At 39.7% G+C, this 14,009-nt stretch overlaps 1 protein-coding gene across 1 annotated transcript in view; it reads right to left on the reverse strand.

The window, feature by feature from the left end:
- Window positions 1–829: 829 nt before the first annotated feature.
- Window positions 830–14,009, reverse strand: part of RBL2 (RB transcriptional corepressor like 2) — a 201,350-nt gene continuing 188,170 nt past the window's right edge. Inside the window, 2 exon segments of the mRNA XM_030204318.1 lie at window positions 830–3,991; window positions 7,544–7,708. Of these exon segments, the coding sequence (XP_030060178.1) occupies window positions 3,821–3,991; window positions 7,544–7,708 (336 nt within the window). The 3' untranslated portion in view covers window positions 830–3,820.

Consider the following 14,009-nt stretch of genomic DNA (forward strand, 5'->3'; position numbering starts at 1 on the left):
TGAACCACCCACTGTGACATCAGACTCATTCTATTGTTATTTTTGAAAGCTGAAAGTAACATCACTGATTTAAGATAGGTAGCCTACTTTTGTCCTCATTTTAAAATAAATGCCACAATGTTTAGTTGCTGAGAAAAGCATACTATGAGCAGTAGGAAAGAATGCTCTTTTAAGACTATAGCATTCCTTTATATGGATTTCCATAGTTCAGCACTATTTAGATCTTGCATATAACATGCCATGATTATTGTTTTGAACTTCAAAACAATAATCCATAAAAAGATAATAGAAAAAGAATAATAGCTTTCATAAAGATTAAATAAATGTTTGGAAAATCTAGCTGGTTCTGTCAATTCTTTAGAAAATGTGTGATCAAATGGTGACAAGAACACTCTACATGGTTTGCGGGAAAACTCTTTAGCAGCAAGCAAATAAGAAAAACAAAAGAATGCTTCCCTTGTTCAATTTATAAATGATCTTTATTGCAAAACTGGCAATTTGTAATATATCTTCATAGAAAGATTACAGTATAGCAACAAATAAGCATCTTTTACATTTTTTAATTATAAATACGTTTTTTCACCTTTGCAGAAATAGAACACTTTTTGTGTTGTCTTAGAATCAGTATTTCATTGTTACTTATTACAATTATGAAAGTTACTCAGTAACTTGCTTTTCTATTTGACAATGTAAATGTACAACAGAATTTAAACCTTCTGTGGTTTGCCATTATTTTCCTTCTGATTTGATTTACATTATCTGCTAAAATGGAATCTCCTTTGCTCTAGCAGTTTGAAAAGTGAAAACATTGATCTGTTTTACATTTTTAAAAAGCCCTCAATGCTACATCTAATTGTGTAATTTTATCTTCAGAACAGATTTATGCTTTTGAGGAGCTATAAAATATCCAGAATTTGATTGTTTCCACACTCAGGTCTAAAGTGTGTATACATACATTTATGCACTTTGAAATTGCTGGACCTATACTATGTACATCAAAGGCATCCTGATGCACTTTATTTCCTTGTGAATGACTCATTTAGGTATATCTTACACACTCATAGAAACTATGAAACAATACAAAAAAAGAAAAACAAAGAATTAACAGCTCAGAGAGGACAAAATTGTACAGAGCTGTAAAACATAACCTGGGCATCAGCTTAGTTGGCTTTCTCCCCATGTGTACATTGCTCATCTGGCAAAGGGTTCTCAGGTGCAAGATAGATCAGTGACATGATGCTTGAGGTACTGTTAAATACTGTATGCTACAGTACATTAATAATGCTACTCTTGAGGAGAGGACATAAAGACGTGCTTTAAATAAGCAAAAGAAAAATGATAGTCCTGAAGAATAGAGGGAATATACATCACCTAAGAAAGGAATAAATATTAAAATGGAAAATGTTTATTGTTGCAGATAATTACACAGGAGACCTTGCAAGAACAATAAGAATGACTGGAAAAAGCTGGTTAGGAACTCTTATAGGATGACTTTAGCTTGGCTACATGAGTGTCTCGGAAGGCAAATTTAAGGTAAACCAAGCAGCAGTTACAATCCCAACTAGCTTATTGAGCAGATTAAACTGTTTCAATCTTCATTTGTCATCACCTACTATGTTACATCATCACAGCTGCTTGGTAATGTTTCAGCAAACAAGGTTTCTAGAAGCTCTCTTCTAAATTAGAAGCCAAAGGGGAAGAAGCAGAACAGCAAGCAGCAAATTAGTAACATTTGCAAGTTTTACATTTTGACTATTTAAAGCCATCTCTGCCATGCTGGCTGCTGTGGTTATATTCAGCCAGCAGAGTGCATAATGTCTACTGGCAGATAAGCTTGGCAGATAAGCTTTCATGTTGGCAGGGTGATAGATGTATCAGAGAGAAAGCAGCACACACATACATCCAAATTCCCCATTAGAGGTATTTTAGCCCCCCCCCCCCCCCCCCATTAACTTTCAACCCCAGCAATACACATGTACACAAAATCATGTATTCTTATGAAAGCTGCACTCTGTTGCCTCCTTCCCATTTCTCACACATATACACACTCTAAAGGAAAATGAGCAGAATGATTGTGTACCTTTGAGGTACTCTCACAGCATGTCTTCACAGAAAATAACCAAAACCTGCACATACACAGCACTAAATTAAGAAATCACCATTTTTGTCCTGCACTAGAATGCAGGAAAGGAGGCCCCAGTCTTGAAATGTCTATTAGGTTTTCTTAAAATTTCCCAAGCAGTACCAAAATATAAAAGAAACAATATCATGGGTTATTCTACTCTATTCTTACTCTATCACACCAAAGTACTGCATTTGTAAAAAATATTTAAAAGTTTTATCAAGAATATTGAAAAATAAACAGTATTGAAATACCACATTTCCCCAGTTAACTTTTCATTGCTAAAGTTGTGTATGCTAAATGGCTAAATGGTCATTGCCCTATCTGCTATTTCAGCATACTGAAATATTATAAAAAGGCTGGTAGTGCTCTGAGGGAGGGTATGAGAAGCTCATCTGGATGAGCAATAAATGCCCTTAACAATCCAGTGCGTAGGGCCACAATATATGCCCTCAGCTCTCAGAATATGGGAACAAGTATTATGCATATAGAGCTCCAATGTCTGAAAACTTCTCCTTTAGAAGGTTTACTTAGGTGCGTCCCAGCTTTTCTTAAAAACAGAGAACATGACGGTCAGTAAAGAGGATTATGTCTGCCTCCCATGCCAAAGCCATATTAGAAGTTGTATGAGTTAGAATACTGTCAGAGTTGTGTATTTCCAGACCGCTGATGGAGCCTTACCCTCCATTTCATACCGTACTTACATAAATCTGAAATTTTCTTCTCCCCTACAAAAAAACAATGGTGCTGTTGCCTGATTTTGCCAGTAGAGGGCATCAATACAATTTATGTTTTACCTTGAACTCAGATGAACCAAAACTGCTCCCATATCATAATGTTGTCTATCTTAGTTTGGTGTGATAACACACATCCAACTGAAATATCAAAACAAACATAATGGCTTCATCTATTGGGGGAGGTGTTTACCTGTTCTTAGGACAGAGAAAGTCAGGCTAAAAGAAACTAAGAACCAACAGAAAGGCAGTATATAAAGAATATCATAAGAAATATCAGTATTTAGTTATAGTAATATCATATCACTTAAAACCTGCACATCTGTAAATGGCAAAGAAATCACTGCAGTTGGTCTGAAGGCTTTGTATGGATGTAACTTGCTAATATACTCCAATCGTAAAATGACTTTTTTCTTAAAACAGAGTTTTACAATTTATTTCTAATGTATAAACATGTTAATTTTCTATCAATTTATTTGAAATCGTAAATTTCAAACAGCAGCTGACAGTTCCTTTTTAAGAAGTGAGAATTATCACGGGAAGAAGGGAGAGACCAGCTACCTTAAGCCATGCCCTATTACAAAAGATGTAGGATGGTATTCGCAGAAAAAATAGATCTGTTTTCAGCAATACTCTCAGGACAACAGACTGTTTCATGGACTAGAATGTATCTCTAAAATTGGCACAGTTTAGAAGAAACACAAATCACAGAACATACGCTTTTCATGTTACAGATGGTATATGTAGCACCAACAACAGAGATGCATCAGTAAATTCAAGAAGGAAAATCCCAGTACAATAGATGACACATCAGGGGCATTGATCTAAATCAGGTGACATGGCCCCAAAACCATATGGGGGGAAAAAAGAAAGCCAGGCACGCCAATGCATTATTATTAGTCCAAGATGTATGGCTATCTTGGTTTTTGTATGTAGCACTGAACCATTAAATCTCTGATGGAGCTCAGTGGGAACTTCTGTCATTAGCTACATCCTGTAATCTTCGTACTAATGCTGGGCAATTTTCCTGGCGAATTCTCTTGGCAGGAGATTCACTTCCATCTTCTAGCAGAATGCCTCGTTTCTTTGTTGGGGTTTCCCCAGTTCTGATCATGCTGTTAATCTCTCTTAGCCTCTGTGGTAAAAGAGTAAAGATGTTAGGAGTCAGAATTCAACTTCTCAAATGCAATTACTTTTCTGCCCAGCAGCCCTAAGGGCCAGTCGCTCAAAACCGAATGCCGGAGCGAGGACGATTAGTACTGCAACTGCGTGCATGTTGATGTGTGCAGCATGCAAAAAACCTTCCAGCACACGTGCTAACCTGTGCGCTGAAGATCAGCGCAAATTGTATTTAAATGAATTGAAATTGATTTAAAACAGGTGATTATATATTCACGCCAATGCTCAGAAGGCAACGCAGAAACTAACACTGGCCTTAATGCCGAAAACACACTGCCAGGTCAGGGATGGCATTCAGGTTTTGAGGAGAGGATTTCATCTGCATTTTTCATATTAAATTGCCGGGTTTTGGCTTTTTTTTTAAAAGATAAAGAAGCCCGTGCCGCCTGTAGTGCCAATAGTGAGAAAAAATGTCCGAGTCCGAGCAAAGCCGGGGTTGAGGGCGAGTACTGGTGCCTGTTTTCCTGCGCTTTGATGCGAGCCTCTGAGGGAATTTACACTGCAAAAATTAGGAGGGGGGGAGCTTATATTTCATGGCATGGGGGAAGGGTGCCAATGTGCTCTTGCAGGTCCTGTTTTGCCTAGTGCAGCTCTTGTGCACATGCATCAGTCATGTTCCTCACTCTTGCTTTCGCTTTATTAGTGTGCATAAAATTTGTATCCATTTGCTTTGGGATTTTAGGGGGCTAGTTTTCAGCACTGATCTTGCACTATGGGATGTACACTTTTGCCTCTAGTGCCGGAGTTTTGAGCCTCGGGCCCTAAGACATTTCAAATTCATCTGGTGCTCTAAGCTAGATGAAAATCTCAAGCATCAGTGAGCCAAACTTAATTCATATCCTTCATGTCCATATTAAACTCCTGCTACTTTCTTTGATGGTAAGAGGAGAACTGACATGCTCTAGCAGCTTATAATAAAACCTGTATTTTTGATACAACCAAAGAGCAGCAGGTATCCAAATATGAAATTGGAACAACAGCCTAACTTTAATCAAATAAGATACGTTAAATGTTATGCAGATTTTTCAGGAACAGAAAACGTGTAAGTAGTGGTACTGAAAATCCACATATACAGTGGTGGAAATAAGTATTTGATCCCTTGCTGATTTTGTAAGTTTGCCCACTGACAAAGACATGAGCAGCCCATAATTGAAGGGTAGGTTATTGGTAACAGTGAGAGATAGCACATCACAAATTAAATCCGGAAAATCACATTGTGGAAAGTATATGAATTTATTTGCATTCTGCAGAGGGAAATAAGTATTTAATCCCTCTGGCAAACAAGACCTAATACTTGGTGGCAAAACCCTTGTTGGCAAGCACAGCGGTCAGACGTCTTCTGTAGTTGATGATGAGGTTTGCACACATGTCAGGAGGAATTTTGGTCCACTCCTCTTTGCAGATCATCTCTAAATCATTAAGAGTTCTGGGCTGTCGCTTGGCAACTCGCAGCTTCAGCTCCCTCCATAAGTTTTCAATGGGATTAAGGTCTGGTGACTGGCTAGGCCACTCCATGACCCTAATGTGCTTCTTCCTGAGCCACTCCTTTGTTGCCTTGGCTGTATGTTTTGGGTCATTGTCGTGCTGGAAGACCCAGCCACGACCCATTTTTAAGGCCCTGGCGGAGGGAAGGAGGTTGTCACTCAGAATTGTACGGTACATGGCCCCATCCATTCTCCCATTGATGCGGTGAAGTAGTCCTGTGCCCTTAGCAGAGAAACACCCCCAAAACATAACATTTCCACCTCCATGCTTGACAGTGGGGACGGTGTTCTTTGGGTCATAGGCAGCATTTCTCTTCCTCCAAACACGGCGAGTTGAGTTCATGCCAAAGAGCTCAATTTTTGTCTCATCTGACCACAGCACCTTCTCCCAATCACTCTCGGCATCATCCAGGTGTTCACTGGCAAACTTCAGACGGGCCGTCACATGTGCCTTCCGGAGCAGGGGGACCTTGCGGGCACTGCAGGATTGCAATCCGTTATGTCGTAATGTGTTACAAATGGTTTTCGTGGTGACAGTGGTCCCAGCTGCCTTGAGATCATTGACAAGTTCCCCCCTTGTAGTTGTAGGCTGATTTCTAACCTTCCTCATGATCAAGGATACCCCACGAGGTGAGATTTTGCGTGGAGCCCCAGATCTTTGTCGATTGACAGTCATTTTGTACTTCTTCCATTTTCTTACTATGGCACCAACAGTTGTCTCCTTCTCGCCCAGCGTCTTACTGATGGTTTTGTAGCCCATTCCAGCCTTGTGCAGGTGTATGATCTTGTCCCTGACATCCTTAGACAGCTCCTTGCTCTTGGCCATTTTGTAGAGGTTAGAGTCTGACTGATTCACTGAGTCTGTGGACAGGTGTCTCTCATACAGGTGACCATTGCCGACAGCTGTCTGTCATGCAGGTAACGAGTTGATTTGGAGCATCTACCTGGTCTGTAGGGGCCAGATCTCTTACTGGTTGGTGGGGGATCAAATACTTATTTCCCTCTGCAGAATGCAAATAAATTCATATACTTTCCACAATGTGATTTTCCGGATTTAATTTGTGATGTGCTATCTCTCACTGTTACCAATAACCTACCCTTCAATTATGGGCTGCTCATGTCTTTGTCAGTGGGCAAACTTACAAAATCAGCAAGGGATCAAATACTTATTTCCACCACTGTAAGCAAATTATTTCTGATATTTATTCATTGCCACTTGTATATGTTATACTTTCATTAGCTAAATTTTTAAAGTATAACTTTTTTGCCTAGAATTACAATCCCCCCCCCCCCCCCCCAAAAAAAAAAATCAGGCTCCTTTTTTACAAATATCTCTCTGGCTGCTTTGCAACTTAGAAATGACCCATTTATATAAACCTCTCTCTTGCTTTTTGATTAAAAAAAAACTTGGGCAGTTGAAGACAAAACCAAGTGCTTTTGAAAATCGATTAGTGTATTGATCCTGTGAAGCGTGGTAACCTATGCTACCATCACTGCAGGTTAGCATGCATGTTAATTGCCAGCAACTTCTTTTCAATGTGGCGAGTTACTAAAAAACTTGCACCAACTCATAACAGTAAGACATTTTATCACACTTTAGGAATCAGTCTCTTAACCTGTACATGTACTGCATGTACGTGCAGTAAGATTACGAACAGAATTGTTTTGTTTAAATAAGTTGCATTTTGATCCCAATTAAAAAAAAGAAAATATTTTACTTAAGTTATTTTATACATTTATAGCTAGACTGACAACACTGATAGGAGTAAGGAACAAAAATGGTCAGTTCTGGCTCAGAGGCAAGGGTACATTTTTGGGATCAGGAATTATAAACATGGATATTGAGATATAATCATGAAATAGAAAAAAACACACAAAATGGCCAAGTAAAGGTTTGAAAACATGTATTGTTATATTCTATAATTGTGGAATCATTTTCTTGCACATAAAGACACTAGTCTCATACCAAACTTGTCTTATTTCCAAGGTATACAATTGGCTGTTTATTCATTGTATGATCTGACCTTGGATGGACTGCTGTTGAAATAGTAGAGGATCTTTTCGCAAGGAGAGAGTGCAGCATCATTCTTGTGTGGAGATATGTAGATGGAGTAATTCTGGGACAACTGTACTCTGCCAGGAGAACTAGTTCTTATGAAGGGATAAGGTGATAGAGGAGGAACATCCGTCTGAGGAAAAATGTGAGCAAATATCTTTGTGTTACCAATATTACTAGCACAGAGCAAGTGAACAACTTAAATCTTACAAACACTACCCTCCAACTCAGAGCAAGGAGCAATTCAAGTGTCTGAAGTCACTGCTTTAATGACTAGAAGCGTTCTCCATTTATGGTAAATGAAGCAAAGATGGATTTTTAAAATACACAGGAAAGGGGAAAGAGTGGGAATAGAGACCAAGGTATCCAGTTTTTAGTAAAACAGTGTTGATTGAAAATCAAAGCTTTGATGTTCAATAAACACTGTTTTACTAAAGACTGTTCGTGTTCCTGTCTCTGGATACCTTGGTCTCTATTCCCACTCTTCTTCTTTTCCTGAGTTTATTTGTGGGATCTTTTGAGTTCTCCACGCAGGTGGATTCTTTTTGGACTCTAAAATACACAGGAGACACAAGAATGATCAATGGTAAATTTCTATCAACGCTCTCCCCTGTGGAATCTGAATTTCATCTTCTTGCCCTCACAGCACATAGGTGATGAAAACAATTTTAGGGTAAGTTAAAGATGACTGTGAGAGCGATTTGAACTCCTCACTATCTGGAAGGGAAGTACACAGCTGTTTCCCTGTGACATCCCAGACTGGGTGTTGGGAGGACACCAGATGGAGAGATTCAAACACTTCACTACCTGGAGAGGGAGCACACAGTAGTGTTGTGTATGTGGCTGCTTCCCTGTGGCATTCTGGACTATCTGATGTCATCAGCAAAAAATCAGTGCTAGTATAAAAGGGCTGCTACAGTGCACAGCCATTGGAGTGTGCCCAAAGGGAAACATGACCTAAGGGACATGCCCCTTGGAGCCAAGAAGCTAAGAAAGAGTTCAGAAAGAGCTACAAGAAAGCCTGGGCACAGAAGATATTTGGTGAATGAACTGGGTGGCTGTTCTGGGCTGAAGTTTAGGTTTTCTTTTTCCATTTTTTAACTTGAATTATTCAGTTATTATTTAATCAAACACACAACCTATCCTAATGTCACATCAAAGCTAATATGATAATTAATGGTAGTTGAATCATACTACCAATAAAAAGTTTTTAGAAAACAGAAGTCAGGAGCTCAAACAATGGAGGTAGCTAAGTTTACGATGTTTTGATTATGGGATGAACCCTAGCCTAACACTGCAGCATCAAGGCAGATACTTAATGGTAGCCAAATTGTAATCAAAATTACAGATCAAAAGTCTTCAGAAGAAACAATAAAGGTCACTACCTTCGAGTTTACAATGTTTGACCACCAGATACTTATTCGATAAAACTTGGTTATCAGTACTAAAATATAAGAAAACTATTGGTATGGGCCTAATGAACATTTCTTCCATGCAGTCACATTGCTTCACTGAAATTATAATTCTACAAAAGTCCTCAAATCTAAAGAAAATAATTAAAACAGCAATGCATAGTTATAAGCAAAGCAATCCAGAAATTAATTTTATTTCAATTGAGAATACAATTAATGGCTGATAAGTCTATTGTATTCAGGAGGTTCATTTACTTCAGTATCCTGAAGGGAATACAAAGGTGTGGGCTATGCAAAGCGCAGACTGGACTGTGCAGGTCTTTTTCTGCTAACATTTACTATGTTACTGTGCTATGTTATTTTCTGTACAGATGAAGACTTTTCACAGTTTATACAAGTGTGTGGGGTATATATGTGAAAATATGGCAGGTTCCTCACTCAGCACTTGGGAAAACCATTAACCCCCCCCCCCCCACACACACACACACACACAGAACCAGTCAAGTAGTGAAAGGGATTACAGGCACAACTGAAGGAGAGACAATGATGTACGATCATACAGAATAGCATTTGCTTAATGTTGTAAAACCTCAAAGCAGTTAGACTTACAAAATGAGACTCAGTCTCTGTCAAAGCGGTATGGGGGTGACTTTATAACTGGGCACCTAATAGGAGCCTATTGCATAAAGGAAGGTGCCTAGTTTACTTTACAGAATATTAGAACAGCAAAAATATTTGCTTATAGTTAAGTGTGCGTGTCTAAGTGCCAGAAATATATTAAGCAGATAAAGGACCTGTACAGTCCATCCAGCCTGCCCAACAAGGTTGCGAGAGTTGAATCTGGCACTCTGCACAGGGTCAATTTCTTTATGATTAAACGCTGGTATACTTAATCTCTGTCTCTCCTTACCAATTTTGGGTACAGACCGTAGAAGTCTGCTTAGCACTAGTCCTACTTCCCAACTCCTGGGAGTTGCCATTGAAGCCACTCTAGCCTTGATCCTGATCTGTTTTACAGGATCTGGACCATAGAATCTGCTCAGCATTGGTCTTACTTTCCAACCTCTGAAGCTGCCATCGAAGCTCACTCCAGTTATGAGGTCATTTAAGTTTTGCTTTAATTGAATTCCATCCTTTTTCTATATAGTGTTCCTCTGTATTTATCCCATGCATTCTTCAATTCCATTATCATTTTTGTCTTTACAACCTCCTATAGGAGGGCATTCCAAGCATCCACCATGCTTTTTGTGAAAAGGAAAATCCTGACCTTTGTTCTAAGTCTCCCACCATCCAACCTCAACATACGACCTCTGGTTTTACCACATCCCCATCTCTGAACTACATTATTTTGCATATTAATACCTTTTAAGTATTTAAATGTCTGTATCATATCCCCCCTATTCCTCCTTCTCTCTGGGGTATAGATATAGAGGTCTTCAATTCTCTTCTCACGTGTCTTTCAGCACAAGCTTCATATCATTTTTGTTGCCTTCCTCCAAACTGCCTCAAGCCTTTCGATGTCCTTAGCAAGATACATCTTCCAAAAATGAGCACAATACTCCAAATGGGACCTCACCAACGACTTTTACAAAAGCATTAATATCTCCTTTCTTCTATTGAATATGCAGCTTAGCATCCTTCTGGCTACAGCCACTGCCTTGTCACATTGTTTTGCTGCCTTAAGATCCTCAGACACTATCACACCAAGGTCCCTTTCCGAGTCTGTGCTTGTCAGCCTCTTGCCTCCTAGCAAATACAACTCTTTTGGCTTTCTACACCCCATGCATCACTCTACATTTCTTTGCATTAAATTTTAACTGCCAAAACATTAGACCATTCTTCTAATCTTTTTAGATCACTTCTCTCCCTCAGGGGTGTTGCAAATCTTTGTGTCATCCGTAAAAAGGTAAATTTTCCCTTCTAACCCTTTGGCAATGTCACTCACAAATATGCTGAATAGAATCATCCCCAATACCGATCTTTGGGGCACCCTGCTACTCGCCTTTCTTTCCTCTGAGTGAATTCCATTCACTACCACCATTTGACATGTCAGTCAACCAGTTTCTAATCCAGTTCACCACTTTGGATCCTAACTGCAGCCTGTTCAATTTGTTCACAAGCCTCCTATGAGGAATTATGTCAAAGGCTTTGCTGAAGTCCAAATAGACCACATCTAGCATGTATCCTCGATCCAATTCTGTGAAATTCAAAGAAACCAATCAGATTTGTTTGACATTATTTTCCTTTGGTAAAACCATGTTGCCTTGGATCTTGTAAGCCACTGGATTCTAGGACTTGTATTTCCTTTAGCAGCACCTCCATAATTATTCCTACCACCGACGTAAGGCTTACCAGCCTGTAGTTTCCCCACTTCTTCTCTGTCACCATTTTTGTGGAGAGGGACCACATCTGCCCTTCTCCAATCCCATGGAACCTCCCCTGACTCCAAGGATCTAGTATATAGCTCCTTCAACATCCTCACATGTATCTCATCTAGCCACATAGCTTTGTCCACTTTCCATTTGTGATATCTACTCCCATATATGTCTTTGTCAGCCAACTGAGGTCCTTCTTCAGGATTTTCTTCTGTGGACACAGAAGTATTGTCCGCCTTTTCCTCATCACTCTCAACATAAGTACAAAAATATTGCCATACTGGGTCAGATGAAAGGTCCATCAAGCCCAGCATCCTGTTTCCAATAGTGACCAATCCAGGTCACAAGTACCTGGCAAGATCCCAAAACTGTACAATACATTTAAAGCTACTTATTCTAGACATAAGCAGTGGATTTTCCCCAAGTCCATTTTAATAATGGTCTATGGACTTTTCCTTTGGGAAGCCATCCAAACCTTTTTTTAAACCCTGCTATGCTAACTGCCCTTACTATATTCTCTGGCAACAAATTCCAGAGTTTTCTAGTTTTCTGCCAGCTATGTGCAATTTGTCACATCAGTACATAAGTATTGCACATAAGTACATAAGTATTGCAGGATGCAAGAAGTGGAAGTCAGTGGTCCAAGTTGAAAGGAACAATAAAATCAGTTCACAGCAGCTTTCAGTCTTACAATTCCATTTCTAGCCTTCCTCCTTTCCCTAGTATACTTAAAAAAAAAAAAAAAAAAAAGTCTTTTCACCTCTGTGTCTAGTCATTTTTTCTTCTGCCTGCATTTTTGCCAGCCTGATTTCTGTTTTCAATTATTTGAGTTTTATGCAGTATTCTTTTCTATGGTGTTTTCTGTGTTCTTCATAAAAGCCATTTGTTTTGCCTTTATTCCTTCAAACACTTGTTTGATGAATCATATAGGTTTCCTTTTCCTCTTGCTTTTGTTTACTTTCCTTACATAAAGATCTGTTACCAATTTTATTGCTCCTTTCAATTTGGACCACTGACTTTCCACTTCTCTTATAATCTCCCATCCTACTAGCTCTTTCCTCAGGTACTCCCTCATTTTATTAAAGTCAGCACTCCTCTTTAGCAAGATATACATGTGTATATCCCACTCAGACTCCACCCATGTATAGATCTATCTGTACAACATATGCATATTTAATAATGCTTAGACAGAATTTTAACAAACACAAATGCTATTATTCTAATGACATACATGCGTTAACTGTTCATATGTACTTTATAGAATTGTCCTGCAAATGTTTTGTACACATCACCAGTAAAATTAGTTGGAGCACCACATATCACCGAGTATTTATGGCCGAGTGGGAAATCTTATCTGGGTCTTGAAAGGAAATCACTTCTCCCTGGAGAGGACTGACCCCTTGAAGAAGATTGTACATGTTCTGAGTGAAAGGAGGAAGAGATCTGGGAAACAAATTTTATGCTCTGTGGGCCTTTGGGGGAAGAGTTGCCCCAAACAAGGTATCTCTCACAAAACAATACTGCAGCAGTTTTTAAAACAACACAATACACTTAGGAGGTCATTTTATTAAGGTATTTTCTCACATGTATATGCTTTTATACATTTATACATACACAAACGGCCTCTTATAAAATTACCTTACACATTCAAGTACACACTATGACAATTAGGTATGCACTTCTCAGCAACCAAGGTGTAGGTGTGTTTGTGTTTGTGGGAGGAATTTGGTGGAGCTGCAAAGTATGCACATAGGCTATAAAGTATGCACACATTCATATGCTTCAGCCTTGTACATGTACACTTCCTCCTGAGCAGTGCTTTTAAGCCATGAATTTGGCAGGCTTGTTTTTGTGCTTTTTTTTTAAATTTTTTAAATCAAGATACACATGCATCTATCGGGCTCATTTTTGAAAGAGAAGGACGCCCATCTTTTGACACAAATCCGAAGATGAACGTCCTTCTCACAGGGTCGTCCAAATCAGAATAATCGAAAGACAATTTTGGACGTCCCCAACTGCTTTCCGTCGCAGGGACAACCAAAGTTCACGGGGGCGTGTCGGAGGTTAGCGAAGGAGGGACTTGGGTGTGCCTAACATATGGACGTCCTCGACCCATAATGGAAAAAAAAGGGCGTCCCTGACGAGCACTTGGACGACTATACCTAGTCCTGTTTTTCTTATGGCCAAGGCACAAAAAGGTGTCCAAACTGACCAGATGACCACCGGAGAGAATCGGGGATTACCTCCCCTTACTCCCCCCCCCCCCAGTGGTCACTAACCCCCTCCCACCCTCAAAAACAATCTTTAAAAATATTTTGTGCCAGCCTCAAATGTCATACTCAGGTCCATCACAGCAGTATGCAGGTCCCTGGAGCAGTTTTAGTGGGTGCAGTGAACTTAAGGCAGGCAGACCCAGCCCCACCTGTTACACTTGTGGTGGTAAATGTGAGTCCTCCAAAACCCACCAGAAACCCACTGTACCCACATCTAGGAGCCCCCCTTCACCCGTAAGGGCTATGGTAGTGGTGTACAGTTGTGGGTAGTGGATTTGGGGGGGGAGGGGTTCAGCACACAAGGTAAGGGAGCTATGTACCTGGGAGCAATTTAGGAAGTCCACTGCCGTGCCCCATAGGGTGCCCAGTTGGTG

This window comes from Microcaecilia unicolor, chromosome 5, assembly GCF_901765095.1.
Source record: "Microcaecilia unicolor chromosome 5, aMicUni1.1, whole genome shotgun sequence".
Lineage (NCBI taxonomy): Eukaryota > Metazoa > Chordata > Amphibia > Gymnophiona > Siphonopidae > Microcaecilia > Microcaecilia unicolor.